Below are 22186 nucleotides of genomic sequence, written 5' to 3' on the forward strand. Positions count from 1 at the left end.
GTGCTTAAAAAGGCATGCCGCATCTACAGCTAAAATGCTCAATACAGTGATTTACACAATAGTTTTTCCATATACAGGGGTAGCAGTGCTAAATGTTCCCTTGGGGTACAGTTCTGGGTGGTTTATCGTGTTTTCAAGCTCCACCGCATTCAAAGCATAAAAAAACAAAAAAACATTTCTGTTCAAGTTACACAATTTACAGCATGTACAGGTTTGCATAACTAGCTGCAAATGGTTTACCGAGACCCTGTTCAGAGTGATAGTACACAGAGTTAACAGAGCATTATGGTTGTGGTTGAACTAGGATTATGGATAATATACACACACACACATAACAGTGCAGGGGGCATAGCTATGGTAGGCATAGGTATATATTGGCAACAGTTGCTATTTCTATATAAAGTTGCCATTTCATACTACAACGGCCCTTTTTTCATTCTCTTTAGGACCAAGAAAATTGGAACTTGGTTACTATCCCCGAACACCTTCTGTGACACATTGTGTATTATTTTATTAATTACCGATATTTTTTATCTGCGCCCGTTATTCATTCTGTCTGATATATACACGCTACGCCCCTTCCTAGTTTTCAGAGAGACGATCATCACGCCGCTGCTACTCGGCAGTTTTGCAAATGTTACTATCACAGGTATTCAGGGCTTTATGCATACCGTGATAGCAACGCTGTCAAAAATGGCAATTTAAACGGGACGGCGATTTTTTTTTTTATCGGCGCTAAGTGCATAAACTCCATAGTCGGACGCAAATGCACTGATTTTATCACTGCTTTGTGAATAGGCCCCAAAGTGGGGGAATCATCAAAGAGGCTAAAGTGCAATATTTTAAGTATTGTAGACAGCAGTAAAAACAGGGTAATGGATTAACTTTAATGAAATATAAAAATGATATTGATAACTATATATAAAATATAAAAATAATGATAAAATATAAAGATTTAAAAGTGTTGGGTGACAATGAGAAGATCCATAGTAAAAAGGCTAAAAAAAAATAAAAATCTATGAATAAAAAGAAGTGTGATACAATAAAAAAAATGTTTTATTTAAAAATGTAAAAAGAAAAATTAAAAAGAAAATGACCAAAGAAAGAAACAACGGTTAAGGTGAAAAGAGTTGGGATAGGACGAACTAAAAATGAATGTAAAAAAAGATAAAAATATATCAAAGAAACTTCAGAGTCTTACTTAATGAATAATGTGACTTTTTCTTCTATAATGCTGCAGTACACACAATTACGCAAAGCACTACAGTACTTACTCAATAAGTTCCTGTCTCAGAGTTTACAATCTAACTGCTGGTGCCTAAGGCACATAGGGGTAAAGTAATTTGGCCAAGAAGCTCTAGGATTTTTTTTTTTTTTAGTATGTTCTTGTATAGCGCTGTTAGTTTTATGTAGCACTTTACAGAGACATTTTGCAGACACAGGTCCCTTCCCCTTGGAGCTTACAATCTATGTTTTTTTGGTGCCTGAGGCACTAGGAGACTTGCCCAAGGTCACAAGGAGCCGACGCTGGGAATTGAACCAGGTTCCCCTGCTCCAAACTCAGTGCCCGAGTCAGTGTCTTTACACACTGAGCCGCTCCTTCTCCTATTAAAATAAATTGTTCTGCCCTGGAACAATGTACGAATTATTGTATTTACAATTAAGTATTTTGTTACAGAAAGCCAAAATCTCACTCTTTGGATCCACAGGCATAGCTATTTAGGATTATTTGTTTTCTGGTAACTTGTGTATGATTTTCTTTTTTATCCCAGATTAATTGCCTTGGTTTCCCCAGCATGTGTTACGTCTAGTAGAGGGATTGTAAATCATTAACAGCAACCCAAGGTTAGGGGCCAGACACTGCTTTTGAACACAATTCATTAGGTTCTTCCCAATGCTGCTAATCTGTAAAACACAAGCACTACCTGAACTGCAAAATGTACAGCATTTTTACAATGCTTGTTTGAAGAGTAGCACGTGTAAATTCCACACCAAGCAACCAAAGGAGAAAGATTAGATTGAAGGGGAAGCTTTTAGGCTGGTACAGTATATATGGCATGCAGTGGTTGAGCTCTCTTGAGTGTTTATCTTATCGACATCGTTCCCGTTGCTCTCTTGCGTAAGAGTAATAGCCACCTCATTGTTTCTGTGATGTGATATGACCTGGGCCACATTTTATAACTCTGTCATGGTGAAAGTAAATTCCCCAAACTGACTAAAATTTAATGTGAGCTTTTTATCAAATCGGCGCTGTTTTTCAGTGCAACACAACCCTGCCTAGAATATTATATGGACGTAGGAGAACCAACAGACGTGTGCTTCTTTGTGTTGTACTGTTTTAGTTGTTCTTTTCTGCTAATTGACAGAAAGGAATAGAGCTCTAGAGCTATACTGTACTGGTGAATTCAGCCTGAAGTTAAAAAACTGATGAAAATGGTTTAATTTTAATTATTGGAAAACAAAAGAACAGATCCTGCGCTCCTACCAATTTGGGCTAAAATATACCAGTGACATGTTTACATTTATATGCTACGTCTGTGTGACAAAGGAGTCATTTGGCTGCATCTTTTCATCAAAACATGATTCAAACCTGCCAATCATGTCAAGGTAGACTCCGTTTCGCAGGTACCTACACCGAATATTTGTAATTTCTTATTGTCCTGTGGACTAAACGTTGTGAAATATGCGAGTGCCCTGAAGGGGTTAAATAAATTAAGCATATGCTTTTGTGATTTAGTGCAATTAAAAGCTGGCCAAAGCCAGTATCAGAGTTCCCTTATTATAAAGGTAAACTGTGAGTGCACAGTTGAGTGTCCTCTCTTATGGTGGCCTTTCTTTCTCCCACACTCCGCGCCCTGATGACAGGGGTGGAGGTGTGGGTTTATTCCTCTTCTCTCTCTGCCATGCACCTTGGTCATAGCAGGGACTGTCCGTTCGAGAGAGTGGTGTACAGGCTAGGAAGTCTATGATATGAATGACATGTTTGATCAAGTATGTAGACCATATTTCTTGTAGCAGGGGAGTACATATTAGGGCATTTGACATGTGGCATATAAATACAGTACTAACATATACAATGTAATGCACATCAAACAGATGACAAATCAACAAGCAAAAATACCTGGAGTAGTAGGATGCTCCTATAGATAGGCAGTACAGCCACTGCCAATGAAATATGCAATGAAAAACATCCAAGCACACACTAATATTTTTTAAAAAGGGATTAGCTTAATTTATTGTGACATACTCCAAGCAACGTTTTGGCCAATCATGCATTGGTTGGAGGATGTCACAAAAAATTAAGCTAATCCCTTTTTCAACAACATTGGTGTGCGCTTGAACTTTTTTCATTGTATATAAATGCTAAACCATTTTAGAAGGGAATACATTCCTTTGTAATGAGGAACAGTGGTTGTGACTGGTTCTGCTTAAAGCATTGTGCAATTAAATTGTGCATCAAGCTGAAATGTCAGAACATGGAGCAGTGAACAATGTATTATACTGTAGGCAAAGATACTGATAGATTCTGAGGACTGGTATGTGGGTGGGCTGTATTTCGTATTTTTGGGGGGGAAGGCTATTCGGATAAATATATGCAATAGTGGCATATATTAATTTACACTGATAGAATAGTTTGATTACTGCATGAATAAATCTGAATCACCTTTACAGTATGTGTATTACAATTGTATCCTGTTATAGTTCACTAATTTATCCATGTAGTAAGTGCATCATCAGGGGTTAAAACTAGAATCTAAAGAGGTTAAACCATTATCAGAAGGACATAGAAACTCAGCAAATGTGTATAGGATACTGACAAAGCTATCGAAACTTTTTACTATGTTCCTACAGTAATTTATCTGTATAAAATCAATCTAAAAATAAAAAAAGTAAATAAAACAATCTGATAGCAAACTACACACAATCAGTCAACCACTCTACATCAGAAAGTCCATACTTCATGTCACTTTCAGCAACCATACACACAACTTGCCCAATAAGAATCAAACATCAATCACACACCTGAACCTGAAAAGCAGCACACGGACGTGGCAGATGAACACATTAAAAGGCAACTAACAATGAACCAAGCATAAGTAATACAAAGTTATGCAAGAAATCATTGTGCATATGTGGAATATGTGAAGAACGGCCACTGAATAAATTATTCTTGTGACCTGAAGTAAGCCACTCGCATTACATCTTGCTTTGGGAGGCATGAGGTTACCTAGGGCGTGAAGTAAATCCTTTCTTCAAAGGACGGTCGTCTGTCTGTGTGTGTGTTCTTGAAAGTGAGTCCCCTTACCTGTGTGCCCAGCAAGTTGCACCCAGCGTCTTTTGAAGGGGCTGATGATGGGAAGATTCACAATCGTTCTAATTTTCTGCCAGGATTTATTCTGCAAGAAAAACAAACGATCAGAATGGCATGGATTAATATACCTTTTGGTTTTCAGTGTTTTCCTTTAGCTTGTAGTCGGTTTTTAGCTTGTATTTATTCTGCAAGAGCAGGGAATACCGGGATAATTAGTAGAAAAACAATTAAACATATGGAATCTCTCACAATATAAGGCTGAGTCCAGGGTCAGCGCTTGCATGCTGACGCTTGTCAGTGAGCCCCTGCAGCCGCAATGAGAGCGGCTTTAGCAGGGGCTCGCGGATGCGTCCGCAGACGTGCGGAGGCGTAGGTCTTATACAATTTTTAGTTTTTCGCGCTCACGGGAGCGCAAGGCCGTTCACGTGAGCGGTTCGCCCAATGAGGGCGAACCAGCTCAGTGACGTCACTGGCCCGCCCCCCGACACGCCCCCGGCGGCGTGCGAACTAAGGCCAGGGAAAGCACCCGCTTTCCCTCAGCCTCAGCACGGCTGCAGTCTCTATGGACTCAGCCTAATAAAGGGTCAAAAATAGCAATAGGCAAAGCTAAACAAAAGATACATTAAGTATGATTGATCATATTACAATACTGTAACTACCATTGAGATTTCGGTCAACTCCTTACATGATCCATTTGCCCAGGCACTACATCAACGTATGAGTCGTTTAGTTATCTAATGTTCCTATAACACGAGTTAGAAACCAACATTGACCCTTTGAGTGCCAGAGGGGCCGATCCCAGGCAGTATTGTGTCCTCAGCTTGTGGGGAGAACATGCTTAATAAGGCCGCCCCAACTGCACCTCAGTGTGTGCAGACAGCATGAGTAATAACTATCAATTGCTGTGGGGGGCTTCCAAAGTCACACCCCATAACGCCTTGCTGCTGTGGGTGCAAAGCATTGTGGAAGTCAACTTTGGCAGGTCCTGTTATTATTGACAGGTATACCCCCCACGCTAAGGTGCAGTTTCGGGCCTTACTAAGTGCACAGTCACTAACACAGGCGCAGGAACCCATTATATACTATTTGGGATCCGCTATTACAGATTTTCATTTGGTGAACCCCTTTGTCACACCTCACAAATCACTAGGGGTTCCTGCATTCCCAGTTGGGAATCACTGGTCTAGCCCATAAGCAGAATTTATTTCTATTGATTTAGAAAGGCGACTGGGTCAAAGGGAGGCCCTCCTTTTACAGGCAAAGCATTATTATTATTATTTTAAGTATTAGTATAAGCAGCCCATCCTATGAGATTTACAAATCAGAGCGCTGCATTTTCTCAAAATACAAACAATCAATTCCCTGGGCACAAGTTCTACTATTCCTGACACACATGTAGCCATCGCAGTGCTGGGGGTCCAACGTCACCATATAGCCACCGGACCTCCGGCACTTTTGTGTCATGCGACGGCTCTTGCAGTAATCGCGACTAGACTAGCACCGAAAGTGGAGGGGGCTGCACCACTTCTGTTTTGATTAGGCTGGGCACTTCCATTGGGGCAAACAGCCCCGACTTTCCCTAGAAAACGAGCATATGCCCATACGTCATTAGGCTAATGTAAAGGTTATTATGCTGCGAAGGCGTCTTGCGCTTACTGGGAAAGGAAAGGGTTAGGGTAATATAAAGGTTATTATGCTGCGAAGGCATATTAGGGTTAGGGTAATATAAAGGTTATTATGCTGAGAAGGCATATTAGGGTTAGGGTTATATAAAGGTTATTATGCTGCGAAGGCGTCTTGCGCTTACTAGGAAAGGTTTCAGCTCCATTCATTTTAATCTTCCCTAGCAAACGAAAACCGTGGCTTCACAACTCCACAAACCAAAACAGAGCATTGTTATCATGGGCCTCTGTAATTTTGGGACTCTAAACCAGAGGTGGCCAAACCCAGTCCTCAAGGGCCACCAACAGATTAGGTTTTCTTTCAGACTATCCCAGCTTCAGCACAGGTGGCTCAATCAGCGGTTCATTCGTCGACTGAGTAGCCCGTGAGGACTGGAGTTGGCCACTCCTGCTGTAGTGCATTTATACGGGTAAAAACAAAGTGAGCAAAGATTACTGCCATTATTTCACAGTCCAGGCGCGGCTGCTCCTTTATTACACTTCTGCTTGATAAAAATGAGTAGTTTGCCTTTTTTTGGTTTGTATTTGGATAGTTTCTTTACAAGTTTAGTAGGAAGGAGCGTTTAGTTTCATATTGAAGGAGCAGTTCCTGCCCCCAGACTCACCTTGTTTGTTTACGTAGGATGGGAAGCAGGGGTCCCGGGAGCTAAACCGTTAATTTCAAGCTTCTTGGTTGTGTAAATCCCCTGCATCACGTTGGCCAATAGGAAGCCACAATGGACATCACAGGAGATTTAACCCGCCATTTTTTGTTCACCTGGAAGTTAAGGTACCAGTGCTCTCTTTACAGGTATGTAGCTCGGGAACCAGAAACATGGTAATTTCAGCTCCGGGGACCCCATGGATCTCACATACATAAAAAAAGGGGGGATGGGGTACAAAATAAAATAAAATAAAAAAGACCTTTAATACAGTACATACAAATAATAACATCAACAAGCCCTAGGCCTAGTTATAATGAGAGCAGTGCTCTCTATTATCACTTGTTGTGTTTATCCTTAGCCAAAGAGTTCAAGTCAATATACAGTATGTTAAGACATATAGATGACAAAAACAAAAATGTGACAACTTATTGCTCACACTTTCCATTCAACAATTTCTGTTTCTATCTTAAATTTGCTTTATCAGCACTATATACAAGTTAGTCAGTTGGAAAACAATAACTCCCAACATTTTTGATTCATATTGTAAAAAGCATAATACCCCAGCGTTTTAAAACTGCAATCCCACGTTACAGTCCAGAAAACAGAATTTAGTTAAAAAAATGTTACAGTCTAACTGGCTTCCCTAAACAAATGTAACTGTGCTAACAGCAAAGGTTTGGCTGCTTTCATTTGATTTGAAAAACTAATTACAATCTGTTTCTTAGGGGCCTCTGAATAGGGAAGTGTTTGTCAATCAAGTGTATTAGTTACCCTTATCCCACCCTGTCCTTATCAGAGGTAATAAAGATGAGAGGGAGGAGAGGTAGGGGAAGAGAGGGGAGGGAGAGGGAGGAGAGGTAGGGGAGGGAGAGGGAAGAGAGGTAGGGGAGGGAGAGGGAGGAGAGGTAGGGGAGGGAGGGGAAGGAGCTCTGGCTGTACAAGCACTTGCTGAATACCCAGTGTTTATGTATCAGGTGTATAGTATTAGCCGCGGAGCTACTCATATGCTTTGTTAAGCAAGTGTGTTTTAAGGTGGGTCTTAAAGGTGGATAGAGAGGGTGCTAGTCGGGTATTGAGGGGAAGGGCATTCCAGAGGTGTGGGGCTGTCAGTGAGAAAGTTTTAAGGCGGAAGAGGGCTTTAGATATATGAAGATATATTTAATAGCTTTTCAAACCTTTCCCAAGAATCTAACATCATAGGATACAAAATGCACATTGTTGTCTGCAGGGTCAAGTCACTCTCATACATAAGGTTCTCTCTCGTAACACTCTCACTGTCGGCCGTTGCAGTTTGCGCAATGCTTTTTCAGGGAGAAATATGACTTAACGTTACATTATTGGCCAATGATTGCTTAGACTAGAATAAGGCTGCATGATGTAAAGCTCTTAGGTCTAAATTCAGTTTAGAAATGCTATCTCACAACAATATAACATTCCTTCTTAAAAGATGAACTTCCTTCTTGAAAGATGGACAAAATTAGAATCAACTGACAAACTACTATTTTGGCTATGTTTAAAAAAAAACAAAAAAAACATCATACATCAAAAAATACTATCAAACCATTAAAGACTTTTAACTTGTGGTATTTATTCTGTATTCGTTTTGTTTTCAGTCATGCCCAATGTTCTGCTGTGATACAGCAATCGTCAGCATTACATGAAAACTACACATAGAGAACTTCTGAATTACTTCATTCAACCTGTGCTAAATTTAGATGACAGCTACTTAACCTATATTTGTATTTACAGTATACTGATCCAGAGTTCAACAAAAAAAACCTGTGACACATCAAATGAAGTCTAAATAATGACAAATCGGATTTCTCCCTGGATCAACATCCTTCCCATGTTTCCTTATTTGGAATATCCTTGTATACATTTCCTTTCTAAAAAGATATCCAACCTTTTTTTGGATATATCTATTGTATCTGCCATCACAGTCTCCACGGGTAATGAATTCCACATTTTAACTGCCCTTACTATAAAGAACCCTTTCCTTTGTTGTGGGCAAAATCTCCTTTTCTACCACCTTAAGGGTTGACCGCTTGTCCTTTGTACTGCCCTCGGGATGAATAACTTTCTTGAAAGCTCCTTGTATTGACCATGAATATATTTGTATATGAAATCCCCTCTTGCCTAGCTTCTTCTCATAAGTCAAATTTTCCACCCCCTTCATTCATTTGGTGGCCCTTCTCTGTACTTGTTCTAGTTCAAAATTATATTTTTTATGGTGTGATGCCAAAACTGTACTCCGTATTCAAGGTGATGTCTTACTAATACTTTATATAGTGGCATAGTAATGCTTTCTTCCCTTCCGTCTATACCTGGTTTAAGGGTATATAGGGTAACGGGTGCTCCAATAGTCCAGGAAATAGATTCAATAATCTTCATCAAGAATATCATGGAATAATGGCTTTCCTTATTTAAAGAGGGTATACTACTAGGTGAGTAACAATAATTTCAACTTTCTTAGGCCTCCTGAAGGTAACAGAAAAATGATGTCCTCACTTCGCCACACCCCATTGGAGACAATAGTATAATAAAAATCCACAAAAGAACTCACCAAAGTTTATAGTAAATCTTGTCAAATAAATTCCTTGGAGGCGTGTCCAGCTGCAGGTATGGATCAACACAGCAGAGAAAATGCAAAAAATTCATAAAGCAAAAAAATGCATAAAGCAGCGCATTGCCCAGAGAAATTGGGAAACAGGTGGTATAAAAAATGACAAAATGGCTAAAAATGACCCCCTATTATAGTGCCAATCATTATGTTTAATTTAAAATATTGGCGCCAAAAAACGGGTGCGTGTGACGTCATTACGGGTGTGTGCACACTCCCGCGAGCGTGTCCGTCCACGTGTATGCACAACCCCATAGCGAGCGCGTGCACGCTCCCCCGAGCACCCCGCTATGAGGGGTCATGGATCCCACACTACCCCCGCTCCCCCAATGACACCAGTGCTGGTTCGCCTATATGACTGAGGAAGGAGAGAAAGGGCACACACCCGCAATCGGGCTCGAGGAGACACATGCACTGTGGCTATAACAGGCGCGTGCACTTCCTTCCAAGCCGAGTCAGACAGAGACCCGATCTCTCCCCGCCCCCCAGTAACGTCAACATAAAGCAAAAAAAGTTCCAAACATATTGACATCAGTTCTGCATTAGACATCCCTTTAACAGTACCATAAAGATAAACATTAAGTTGACACAGAGATGCATAATAATACAGAGGGGATATAAACATGAGGCTTTACAGTTAGCCTTTGAGGAGGTGGCCTCTATTGATAGACAATCCCTATTTGACAAATTGAGAGGGACATCCCGAACGAATCAAGTAGATTTAAAACAGAACTACGATAAAAGGAAGAAAAAAAATATAATAAAAATGTATACAGAAACTCTTCAAACAATAGACATGAGCAGGAGAATATTGTTAAGGAGATTGGGATGTCATCAATGTTTATAACCCAATGTAATAGAAATAGTGATGAGATTCAGTACATAATGCGCAAACATTGGGACCTTTGATGGATGGATTACAGCCCGAGGAACATTGTAGACAAGGGCCCACGCTTCGTCTACAGACGAGCAAATACCATAGCCACATCAGTATCCCCTAGTATTGTTAACACTCCTGAAATTTCAGCTCATGATTTTACAACTAAAGGCTCCTTCAGATGTGGGGGTTGTAAGATCTGACACTTGATGAAACCATCATCTTGTTTTTCGGCCTCTAATTCTAACCAAACATTCCCTATCAAGTCTTTTATTAATTGTGATTCACAATTTGTCATATATTTGCTAACCTGCGGATTGAATTATGTAGGTCGAACTACAAGGGCTCTTAAAACAAAAGTGATGGAACATCAGAGACTAATAAAGAAGAAAGACTGTTCACACCCCGTATCAAAGCATTTCATGGAGTGCCAGTTGGGGGGTATACGGAATCTAACTGTTATGGGCATAGAAAAAGGTGACATTAAAAGAAAGAGGAGGTAACAAACTCAATTTGTTAGACAGAAGGGAGGCCTATTGGATCTTCATGTTGAAGACACGGTCACCTTATGGCCTCAATATAGAGTGGAACCTCAGTCACTTTTTGAACTGATATGCCGTTCCCCCCCCCCTTTTTCTCCTTGATCTATGGTATCATATGAAGAAAATTATGTTATATTTACTGATTATTTATTTTTCCTGTCTTTTTCTCTCCCTCCCTTTCTTTTCCCCCCTCGAATGTACAATTATTAGGGTCTTATTAAAAGAAAAAGGAAATCTTAAAAGAAGTTTAAAGCTCTTTATAAATTGTTCCTTGAGTCACCGATTGATTATATTTCCTTAAGAGGATTATACAAATTTATAAAATTATTTTTCTTTAGAATATTGTAGACATTGAAGTCATCAAGAATAGACATGTATAACCGAAACATACAATAGCTGGTCCTCAATTAGGAGGTGTATTACACATAAGTAGATATTATATTCTAAAGGATATTCTATATTCTACATATACAGTATATATTTATTTATAGCTATTTTAAAAATCTAACTCATCCTCAGAAGTCAAAATTCAAGTAGTGTATATTTGTTTTTTTCTGGGAAAGAGGAGTTTGTATCTAGTTTGTTTGTTTGTTTTGTGTAAATGGTGTTTGTTTTTGCCTTAGGAGGGACCATCTATATGAAAATTGGGATATATGTTTAATCAAAGATGCCTTCAGTATTTTCTCATACTGTTAGTAGGTCCCAACTTGCCAATTATGTATCTCTGTGTCAACTTAATGTTTGTCTTTACTGTACTGTTAAAGGGATGTCTAATGCAGAACTGATGTAAATATGTTTGGACCTTATTTTGCTGTATAATGATGTTACTAGGGGCGGGGAGAGATCGGGTCTCTGTCTGACTCGGCTTGGAAGGACGTGCACGCGCCTGTTATAGCGACAGTGCATGTGTCTCCTCGAGCCTGATTGCGGGTGTGTGCCCTTTCTCTTCTCCCCTCAGTCCTATAGGCGAACCAGCACTGGCGACATTGGGGGAGCGGGGGGAGCGTGGGATCCATGACCATGGGGGAGCATGCACGCCATGACCCCATGACCATCCATGACCATGGGGGAGCATGCAAGCGCTCGCGATGGGGTTGTGCATACACGTGGACGGGCACACTTGCGGGAGCGTGCACGCGCCCACAATGACGTCATGCGCACCCGTTTTTTGGTGCCAAAATTTGAAATTAAAACATAATGGTTGGTACTATAATAGGGGGTTCCTCAGGCAGCACACCATACTCCTTCATAAAGCACGTTTGGTGTGAAACGGGTAGGAGGTCCACACCTTTTTTGTAATCCTGGTTGGGCAATACATTTTTCATACCACCTGTTTCCCAATTTCTCTGGGCAGTGCGCTGCTTTATGTATTTTTTGCTTTATGCATTTTTTTGCATTTTCTCTGCTGTGTTGATCCATACCTGGTTTAATGCAAGATAACATCTTATTTGCCTTTACAGCTGCTGCTTGACATTGGGCACTATTACTAAGGCTGCTCTCTAGAAGCACCCCTAAATGCTTATCCATCAAGGATTGACCTAATTTTGCCCCATATAATTTGTAAGTAGTCTGTTTATTCTTGCTTCCTAAGTGCATAAACATACATTTATCTGTATTAAAGTTTCCAGTTTACCCAAGTCTTTCTGCAGATAAAATTACATCTTGCTCTGATTTTACTACCTTACACAATTTAGTGTCATCAGAAAAGATGGAGACTTTGCTCCCGATGCCAACCTCAAGGTCATTAATAAACAAGTTAGAAAGCACGGGTCCCTGTACCGATCCCTGAGGTACTCTACTCACGACTTTAAGCCCAACAATAAGCTATTATTACTTTAAGATGAATAATACTGCCTTTTAATTGTATGTACACTCTTCTGAATATACTGGAGGTGCCAAGCAAAACAAAACAGGATTGAAACTAAGGAATCTTTTCATTCCATTCCCCACTATAGCCCTCCACTATAGCCCTCTTGGTGTATTTTTCACTCCTATGTAGTAGTAAATACTCCTATATACAGTATGTAGGGAATTATTCTGTGTAATGTGGGTTTCTATCAGTCTCCCGTTGCATAACTGAACCCTGCACTGATTTATCATAAAAAAGTCCTATTGAAGGCAATGGTTTTGATTACTGTGATAAAAGTAGTGCAGTTTTTGCACTGGTTCAGGAACAGTTTTGCAGCCAAGAGACTTTGATGCATAGAGCTCATAGTATCAAAGCACTTTGCTCCAAGTGTATCAGTTTGGTAATTGGCGAGTGTAACCTGTAAACAGACATGTTACCCAGTGCACATATTATAATGGGATGTATAACGTTCTCAGGCTATCGTGCTAGATGGGAGAAACCTTTATGCTTATTAGACTGGGCCAGATGTAGGAAGTTTGACAAATAAGATTCTTACACAGAGCAAAACACTTAGGCTCCGTCCCAGCTGGCGCTGAGCGAGCGGTGCTTGCCGTTTTTAATTACATAAATGTATATGTACAAGCCCCTGCTCACGCGGTGCCTGCGCGCTCGTGCACGCATGCTCACTCAAGCTTGGCGCTCGAGTAAACAATTTTTTTTTACTTTGAAGCGCGCTCAACTTGCCCGCAACGCCCCCCGCGCGCGCTTGCGAAATAGCCAGAACACCCGGAGCTCATGCTTGGAGAGCTGGTGACGTCACCGCTCTCAAGCATGAGCGCGGTCAGCGCCAGCGGAGACGCAGCCTTAGCAATTGCGCCAAAGCATACTTTCTTTGCATTGATATATTCTCCATTTAAAGGTTCAAATCAATAAAAAATAAAAAATTTCAGGAAAACAAAAATGTACGCAATCTCAGACACACACATTACTCCGTATTTCCTTTTTTGTTACATTTGTCCTGAGAGATAATACATTAAATACAAATCATTAGGCAGCAAAACACTTATTTCCTATTCAAATAACCATTTACTAGCATATAATAAATCTCAGTTAAATCATTACAAAGTAGTGAAGAGACAACTAAACAAAAAAGGTGACGATGACATGTAGCCATGCAACATATGGTATGACACAGATTGGGCCTTTAATGAGCAACTGTTTACACATGTCCTGTAAGAACACAGTGGGGTTATGCATCAAAACTGCACCCGATTTAAAAAAGAGATAGGCCCCATAGAATACTGTACAATATGATTTTTTGCTTCCATAAATTTGATGCATATTGTTGATCCAGTTTGTCCCAGTTTTACAGCCTGGCATAATATTATAACACATAATGGGAATAAGCGCTTCAGACATAAAACAATAGGGAAAGTTGTCACTACCCCGAAGAGCTTACAATTAAAGTGGTAAGTGGGGAGAACATACAGAGACTGAAGGAGGGTGTTCTGGTAAGTGTGTCGGCAAGGGGTAAGGTGAGTGCATATGAGATGTATAGTGGAGCTACCCATATGTTTCGTTAAAGAGATGTTTTATAGGAAAGGTCTTAAATGTGGATTGAGAGGTGCCAGTTGGATATTGAGGGGAAGGGCATTCCAGTGGTGTGGAGCAGTGAGTAAGGCTAAGGCCCCGCTGCACGCGCCCGCACGGCAAGCTTGCTTGCCGGCGGCGCGTGCAAGTCACTGCACCGCGATTTGCGGTCTGCAGTGAACTGTGTTGCGTGCTGGGGGGGGCGTTGCCAAACGGGTCGGGTGGGCAGGGGCAATGACGAGGGGGGGCGGCCATGTTGTGTGTCAGGGAGGAGGGGAATCCGTTCTAAACAGGGACTCATTCTGGCCACAATACATACAGCTCCCAGCAAATTAGGAAATAAATAATAAAGCAGAAGTTTGTTCCCCCATCCTGCTAATGGTTTCGGACCTCTTGCGTCCCCCTGTCCCCCCCCCCCCCCACACACACACACACACACTTCCCCCCCTACCTTTTGGAGGGAGGGAGAACCATGCACGGCTGCCTCAGACTTCCCTCACAAGCCGCCTCCCTCCCGCTGTAGCTCCTTCCTACTCCCCTCATTGGTTGACGCGTGCACCACGTGACGCGTCAGCGTTGCAAAGCACAAGGAGGTGGTAGCTCCAGCAGGCTGACGCGTCACAGTACGCAGTCAGCCCTGCCGGATGGAAGAAGCGGGGACAAGGACCATTCGGGTAAGGTGCTGGTGGCCTGTAGCCGCGCGCGCCGCGGGACCAAGGCCTAAGGTTTTAGGCAGGAGAGGGCTTTAGATACAAAAGGAGTAGACAGGGTAGCGAAAGATTAGGTCGGAGCAGAAGAGTGTATATCCTTAAAAAAGAGTGGAGGAGAATTTTGAAAGTGATAGAGAGTTTAATAAGAAGCCAGGAGAGGGATTTCAGCAGGGGAGACGCTGAGACAGATTTAGGAGTAAAGTGATTGTAGCAGCAGCGTTTAGGATAGATTGTAGGGGAGACATGTTCTGCTGACCATAGCTACTACAATGGTACATGATCTCCTTGAAATACATGAAAGTTTTTTACATGGTACAGAAGGGAAGCATATCTGAGAGAAAGAGAAGTGCTAGAACAAGAAGTCATGCTTCAAAATGTGCGGTTTTGAGGTTTAGGGGAAACGTAAGGAAGTATTTCACAGAACGGGTGGGGGATTTGTGGAATAGCCTCCCAATAGTGAAGGTAGAGGCCAATACAGTAAGGAAATTAAAATATACATGTGATAGACGCAATGTTATCTTAAATATGGAAAATAATAATCTAATAGTGCCCGAGACTGGACTTGGCAACGGATATTGACAGCCTTTTTTTGTTGTTGAGGGGGTGTAAACAATCTTTTTAGTACATACCACGAACATCTGTACGCATAGTGCGGTGTATTTTTGTGTGCTACAAAAAAGAAAGAAAGAACTGTTCACTATACTTTCTCTTGAAACACAAGGATCTAAAACAGTTTTAGTGAATGTAGCTGTAGCAGCTAAGGCTATTCACCAGAATGGGGCATGTGCAAAACCCCTGTTGACATCACACAAACAATATACCTTTCTACAAACAATTTTGGATGCCAAATAAGCAACATCTACCTATGGGAATATATCGAGAGAGAAAAAGTTTTCATTTGCGTCAATTTGCTCCTGCTACATATGGATATGACCGTTTAACTGCTGAACAAGGAACAGTATAGATTCTAGCACTTGCTAATGCGCTTACAGTAAAAAAAACAAACATTTGTAATAGGGATAGGTTAGATTTACCTATGCGTCAGATTAAATAAACACATATCTGAGCAAGTGTATGCATACTCCTATTACTAAAATATGAATTATAGGTGTGTTCATACGGCTTGTAGATACTGTACATAAAACTGTGTAGATAATGACAACTTTATTTGGAATCAGAGTGTTTGTCTAAGTAAAGACTGAGGGCCCATCTAAGGAAAAGTATCAGAGAAGGAGGAAGGGAGTGAGACAAATCCTAAATAGCATTATAGGTAGTAAAAAGTATATATTTATATTAACTGTGAAGAGTCTATTCTTATCCCCAAATATACAGATGTAGTGATAACACAACATATCCCGTTAAACTCAGACTAACTACCCCAAGAGCTTCCCCAAGATTCCATAGCAGTGATAACACTAAATGTATACCCCCTCATCACACTAGAGGGTACAATTAAGCTGGTTACACCTCTAATATAAACATTTCAGTGATCATAAAAGAGTAGACATCTAGATAAGTGAATTTTACATCAACTGATTGTAGGTTCCTCAAGTGAAGATTTCTGAATGTCTTGGCATCTGAAAATATAATCGAGGCAGCCCAACAATGCACAACTAAACTAGGGGTACAATTGTCATAAAACAGATTTTTGAACTGGTTATAATTTTTTTTCAAAGATACACATATAATGTGTTAAAGGAGAAACCCAGTGAACTATGGCTTTAAAAATATATGTTGGTAAAGGGTACCATATTACTTTTGAGGCTGGTGTTTTTTATTTTTTATTAAAGGGGCTTACTTTTCCATCTTAAATTTCTGGGGAAGCAGCCGGTGACCTGAGATATAAAAATGGTGGCTAAGGAAAGCATATTATAGGTAGAATATAGGTCGATTGAAAAGCATAGGCTAAGATCATTAGCCTTTTATGTCCCAAAGCAGCTGACACTAGTAAAGGTCACAGCAACTTTGGGATAGCTGTAAATTAAAATGTAAAATGTTGTTCTTTATAATACAGGATGACCCTGTGGGACTCAAACCCCCCTATGTACAAAGTAAATTGTACCAGATGTATCTAAGAAAAAATCCTATTAATTGCAATATTTTTGGCCCCCAGAATTGCACCAATTTTGCCTTTATACATATGCTCCTTATTGCTTTAGATAGGATTGCACATTAAAATATAAATATTTTTTAATGGGACAAAGTTTGATATTTGTTCTTGCTGGATTTCGAGTTAAAAATAAAATTTAAAAAAAATCACCTATACTTTCACTGCTCCTCCTTTTGGCAGCCGAAAAATGTTGGCATACTGCTTGTATAACTAAAAAAGGTGTAACTTGCAGGTTGAGTTTTGCTACTCGTTTGGGTGGGGCATTTATGAGTAACTTACAGGAATGCATTGTGCCGAGGCGAGATCAGACAGGTAACTACAAAACACAGGCAGCTATAAGTAAATAAAATATGTACCAAAGAGCACAGACTTCTGGTAAACTTTTAACTTGCCCTTTTCTCGCTCTCTGATCAACATCAAATATACTGCATATCCAATTCCACATTTTATTGTTCTACAGTAATAAACAGTTTCATCAATTGGTTCTGGCATTTTTCTTGTTACAGTAAGTGTTTCTCACAAATACAAAGAGAGTGTTCAGCTAAATTTGTTTGCTTTGTTGCAAATTTTGATGCCATTTAGGAGACCAACATGAGAGTACTTCAAAGATGAAATTAAAGTATATAGAGATTTAAAACATTCTAAGCTCTCTACAAGTGTTCATCTTCACTAAGGCCTCGGGCATGGTCAGCGCTTATGCGCTGACCCGTGCTGAGGCAAGGATAGGGGTACTCTGTCAACAACACTAATGGGTTCGACCAGCGTATGAGTAGACTGCGATGGAACACCAAATGACAATATGTCATGACGTAATGATGTATACAACGATGCTGATGTTACAAACAAGAATCAGCACTGAGGCACACAGTCATCTGGGGTGTTGGAAGGGGGTATAAATAGATTCTGATTTCTACTATCATACAATTACTATTGCTAAGCTGAAGAGCCCTGCAGGTCAGAAACATCAGCTGTATCCATGACATCTGCTCTACAATAAACCTGCATCTTCATAATTTGGTGTGCCAGGCGCCTTGCAAGGGATTATGAGCCATATCTACTAAAAAGTACTGGAATGTGTCTTATGGAGTAGCACTGCTTATTAAATATAGCCTGTGTGTGTGTGTATATATGTATATATACAGCTCAACCCCGTAATAGTGCGATCCACTACAACGCGGATCCGATTATGATGAGGTGTCAGCGTGGCTCCCATTTTTAACCCCCCCCCCCCCCCGTGTGTTTGTTTTCCTCAGTTACAATCGCTTTTGGAAGGAAATATCTACTTTTCTTGTTTTGCTCAAGAACATACATACATATACACACACACACACACACACACACACACACACACACACACACACACACGTAAATATCTACTCTATTAAACAATTCCTAAGAGCATTACCAGGCACGTAAATGCAGTGTGGAATTCTGACATTCTAAATGTGATGGGTGATAGAGAAATAAATGCTATTATGTATAATATTCCTCCATTATCATTTCATTGTAAAAAAATAATAATAATAATAACATATTTCAACCTTATCTGATGGACAGCAAGAATTGGTATTCAGAACAGAACGTGTCCTCCCATGCGTTTCACACACAAATGTTGCACTTTCTGTTCTGAATACCACTTCTTAATGTTCTAATAAAGACTTTACTATTTTTTCACTAGCTGGGTTCCTGTTTTGTCCTTTTTGGATGTTTTGGATTTTTCGTGAGTGTCCTGGAACACTGTTACAGTCTTACTTGTACTTCCTGCTTTCGGTGGCACCCGGGGGGAGGGGTGGGAGTAGGTTTCTTCATTGCCGCGGATGTGCATTTTGAATCTCCACAGACGCGGGACTCAGAGCTTTATGAGAGGGTCTACACTAGGAGGTAAGAAGTTTCCTTTTGCCTCGAAAACCCCACACTCATTCCCCTGACGGAGCGACAGAACACAAAATCCCAGCAAGCTATTTTTGGGAACCCCTGAGCCCCCACAAAATATATGACGGAGCGAAACAGATTTCTATCATTAATGGAATTTTACTTGTGTCGGGATTCGGACGTACCATTCCTCCCCCCGGTCATTATTTACCTTCCCTCACCAGAATCAGCAAAATCCAGAGCTTACGACAGCACTACTCTCCACTTATCTGAAGGACATCTCACCTACAGATAACACACCACCATATTTAAATGTTGTCCATGTACAAGTTTCTGTTTTTTTGTACCATAGAACAGAGGCTAGGAACCATTTGAGGGTTAAATACAGATATACATGCATTCATTTTCACCCCCTGTATAAATAGCCCAAGAGCCTGGTGTCAGAAAAAAGGCAGCCAGTAAAAACTCCCGTGGTGATGAAATATAACGGCTCTGTGTGAGAAATAGAAGCAATGACCCTACAGTTCATACACTGGTTGAGAGACAGAATTGAGCAAAGTCATTTTAGACATGTTTGTACAGTATTGATCATTTTGGTCTTTATTTAATCGCTTTGAAGAGAGACAATCCTCAAAACTCCACCATGGGTCCCACAGATTACTTACAGAGGTAGTCAATGTTATTGCACACTGCAGCTATTATGACTGAGCCACATGTGCTGAAGCAGTGATATACTGGAAACCCAACCTGTTAGTGGCCGTTGAGGACTGGGGTTGGCCACCTCTGCTATAGATGTTTCAGGCTCGTAAACAATACACGAAACTGCAGTGCATGAACTATAGATGTTAATGAGTGCGTTTGTTAAAATATTCTACTGTGGCAGGATACTCAACAAAATGCAGCAAGCAGACATCAACATATAGCAGTGTGAAAGGGAAGTGGTTAGCAGGTTAAAATGCCATATGAAGGGAGGGATTCCCCTCGCACAGTGTAAGAGATATAAATAAAGTATATGGTATATAGTCATTTCTATGAAGGATGTTTCCTAATCTCTCTCACCTCTATGTCCCCTGTATTCCGTTCTCCGGCTCTCTCACGCACTGCGACCCATATTAAATATAGTGAGAATTCCACAGGAATGGAAATTCATGCATCATTAACAGCGTGTTCCCCTTTTCACCATACTGAATAAACGGAGTGTGTGATACCAGCTAATGAAGAGCACACATCAAGCAACAGGGGGAAAAAAAAACTATTGCAGCGCATCTAATTTGTCTGAAATTATAATTATTTACATTTTTATTATTATGTTTATTTGCTTGTCATCTCCCACAATCCCTGCCTGCAGTGGAAGCACTATATGCTAAAAGATAATGGTAAACGACAGGGTCGCAGACCCGTGTGAGATGTGAATGTGCCACAAGTGATATTTTTATTTACTGTATCATTTATTGGCTAAACTACAGATTAGTAAACAGGGGTCCATTTTTATAAATAGAAGTAAAAAAGCTTTATCAAAATAAAGTAACCTATTCACAGTGATGAATTACATTTTATTTTCCTATTTTCTGTGCCCCACTCAGTATCACTCACCAACACTGCAGCTTATTCAAAGGGGCAAAGTGGAAGCCGTAATCAGCTCTCGACTGCAACAACTAGTTCTACTACACGTGTTGTGTCAGTGCAGTGTCATGTAACTAATCTGTCCCATTGCCCCAGCTAATTGAGGTTTCAATCATCCATATAGACGTTCAATCATCCATATAGACGTTCAATCATCCATATAGACGTTTCCATAGTGTCTGCCACATGCAGCCCTGTGTACAGTATGTGTTTGTAACTCATTCATTGCAAAGCTCTGAAATCTATGGTTTCATCAACTGACATCAACCCTGCAAAGATTATCTAGAACACCTTGTACAGAAGCAGAAAAATAAACATTGCACAAAGCTGCATGCAAGGTGAGCTAGCAGTTGTTGCTGTCGTGGATGGATTACTGTAGGTATGCTTTTCTGCTTGTTCTGTATACAAATGTCTCCTTCAATTTGTCATTACATTCCTATTTTTTTTTTTTAAATTCTGATAACACTGTATTGTTAAATTAGACAGAAGTGGTCCATTTTGGAAAATATGTTAACAAGAATTATTTGCGGAGGCTCTTATAAGTAGCCTTTGTGATTTTTGGAATAAAACCTCTCCACGAATTAGCTGCGATGATAAAAGCTTTGCTTTTGCGTTTTTTCTCAGTTTGGAATAAGTCTGCAAGTCGGTGTCTGGTAACCTAATTTAAGTGAGCCACATACAGCACAAATGTACCCTTTTACTATGTTCAAAAGTGAAGTATATTGCACTCATTTGTTAAAAGTTGATCCTGCAAATGTTTGTTAACACTGTAACGTGGAGGTTACCATCTCACTCTGTCCTTTCCAAGCTGGTCTTTGGCTGTGTGCTTTAAGTAACATATTGAAGCTGTAACAACGCAAGACTGCACACTTAAAATGAACCACTGACAAGGACATGTACAGTTCCCTACTATGCTACTGTATTCTGATACCAAGCATTTTTATCTGCTACGGTTACTGCAAACTGTAGGCTTCCTCCCCCAGGCACATCAAGCTTCTCATTAGTATAAAAACAGAGCGAGGACATTGACTGCTGCCTTTGCCTGCTTCATATCCTGTTTCTGCTTTCAGTAATGGCCAAGGGTGTATCTTACTAATCTTCTTTATAAAAAAAAAAAAAAAGAAGAAAAGAAAGCAGGTGTATCCTTCATTCACATCCTGTTTGTACCACAACTACAGCTGGGTTAAGCCGTCAAGTAACAAAAGCTTGTCATTAGAAGCAGCATTTAATTCAGTTACAGAACTACCCAAACCTCCAGCCAGTGCTATGTACCAAGGTGACCCTATTAATGCTGTGATCCATGTCAATGAAAACCTTCAGTCAAACTTGTCATGTTTCGTACATTTGACAAAAGTCTCAGGTTTATATTGGCTCAGGACAGGTACATTTTATTTCTGTCCGAAAATCAGAGAAACACAAATAATGTTGTGCATTATAAGCTGTTGTTAATTAACACTTATCTAACTCATCCTATTGCTTCTTACAAACACTCCAGGTATCACTTACTGGCACGAGCAGATCAAAATTGTTCCTTTTTAAAGACTCACATAAAGGGGCCTATTCACTAAACAGTGATAAGTGGCTTAATGCACGTAAAATGCCCTTATAGCGTGATATTGCCTGCTTTGCTATTCACTAAACAGTGATAACAGGGCAGTATCGCTCTATAACGACCTTTAACACCGAGGAAAAAAAGTCATCCGACAAGCCAAAAAAAGCCCAAAATTGCTTTATTTATTTTTGGCCAGTAACTGC

The 22186-nt window shown here is 40.3% G+C and overlaps 1 protein-coding gene across 4 annotated transcripts in view; it reads right to left on the minus strand.

The window, feature by feature from the left end:
- LOC142502746 (inositol-trisphosphate 3-kinase A-like) overlaps window positions 1-22186 on the minus strand; it is a 72463-nt gene that overhangs the window by 16452 nt on the left and 33825 nt on the right. For all 4 annotated transcript variants that reach the window (XM_075614157.1, XM_075614159.1, XM_075614158.1 and 1 more), the window contains exon 2: window positions 4307-4397. In XM_075614157.1, the coding sequence (XP_075470272.1) occupies window positions 4307-4397 (91 nt within the window). The remainder of the gene's footprint in view (window positions 1-4306; window positions 4398-22186) is intronic.

The sequence above is a fragment of the Ascaphus truei genome, chromosome 9 (assembly GCF_040206685.1).
Source record: "Ascaphus truei isolate aAscTru1 chromosome 9, aAscTru1.hap1, whole genome shotgun sequence".
NCBI lineage: Eukaryota > Metazoa > Chordata > Amphibia > Anura > Ascaphidae > Ascaphus > Ascaphus truei.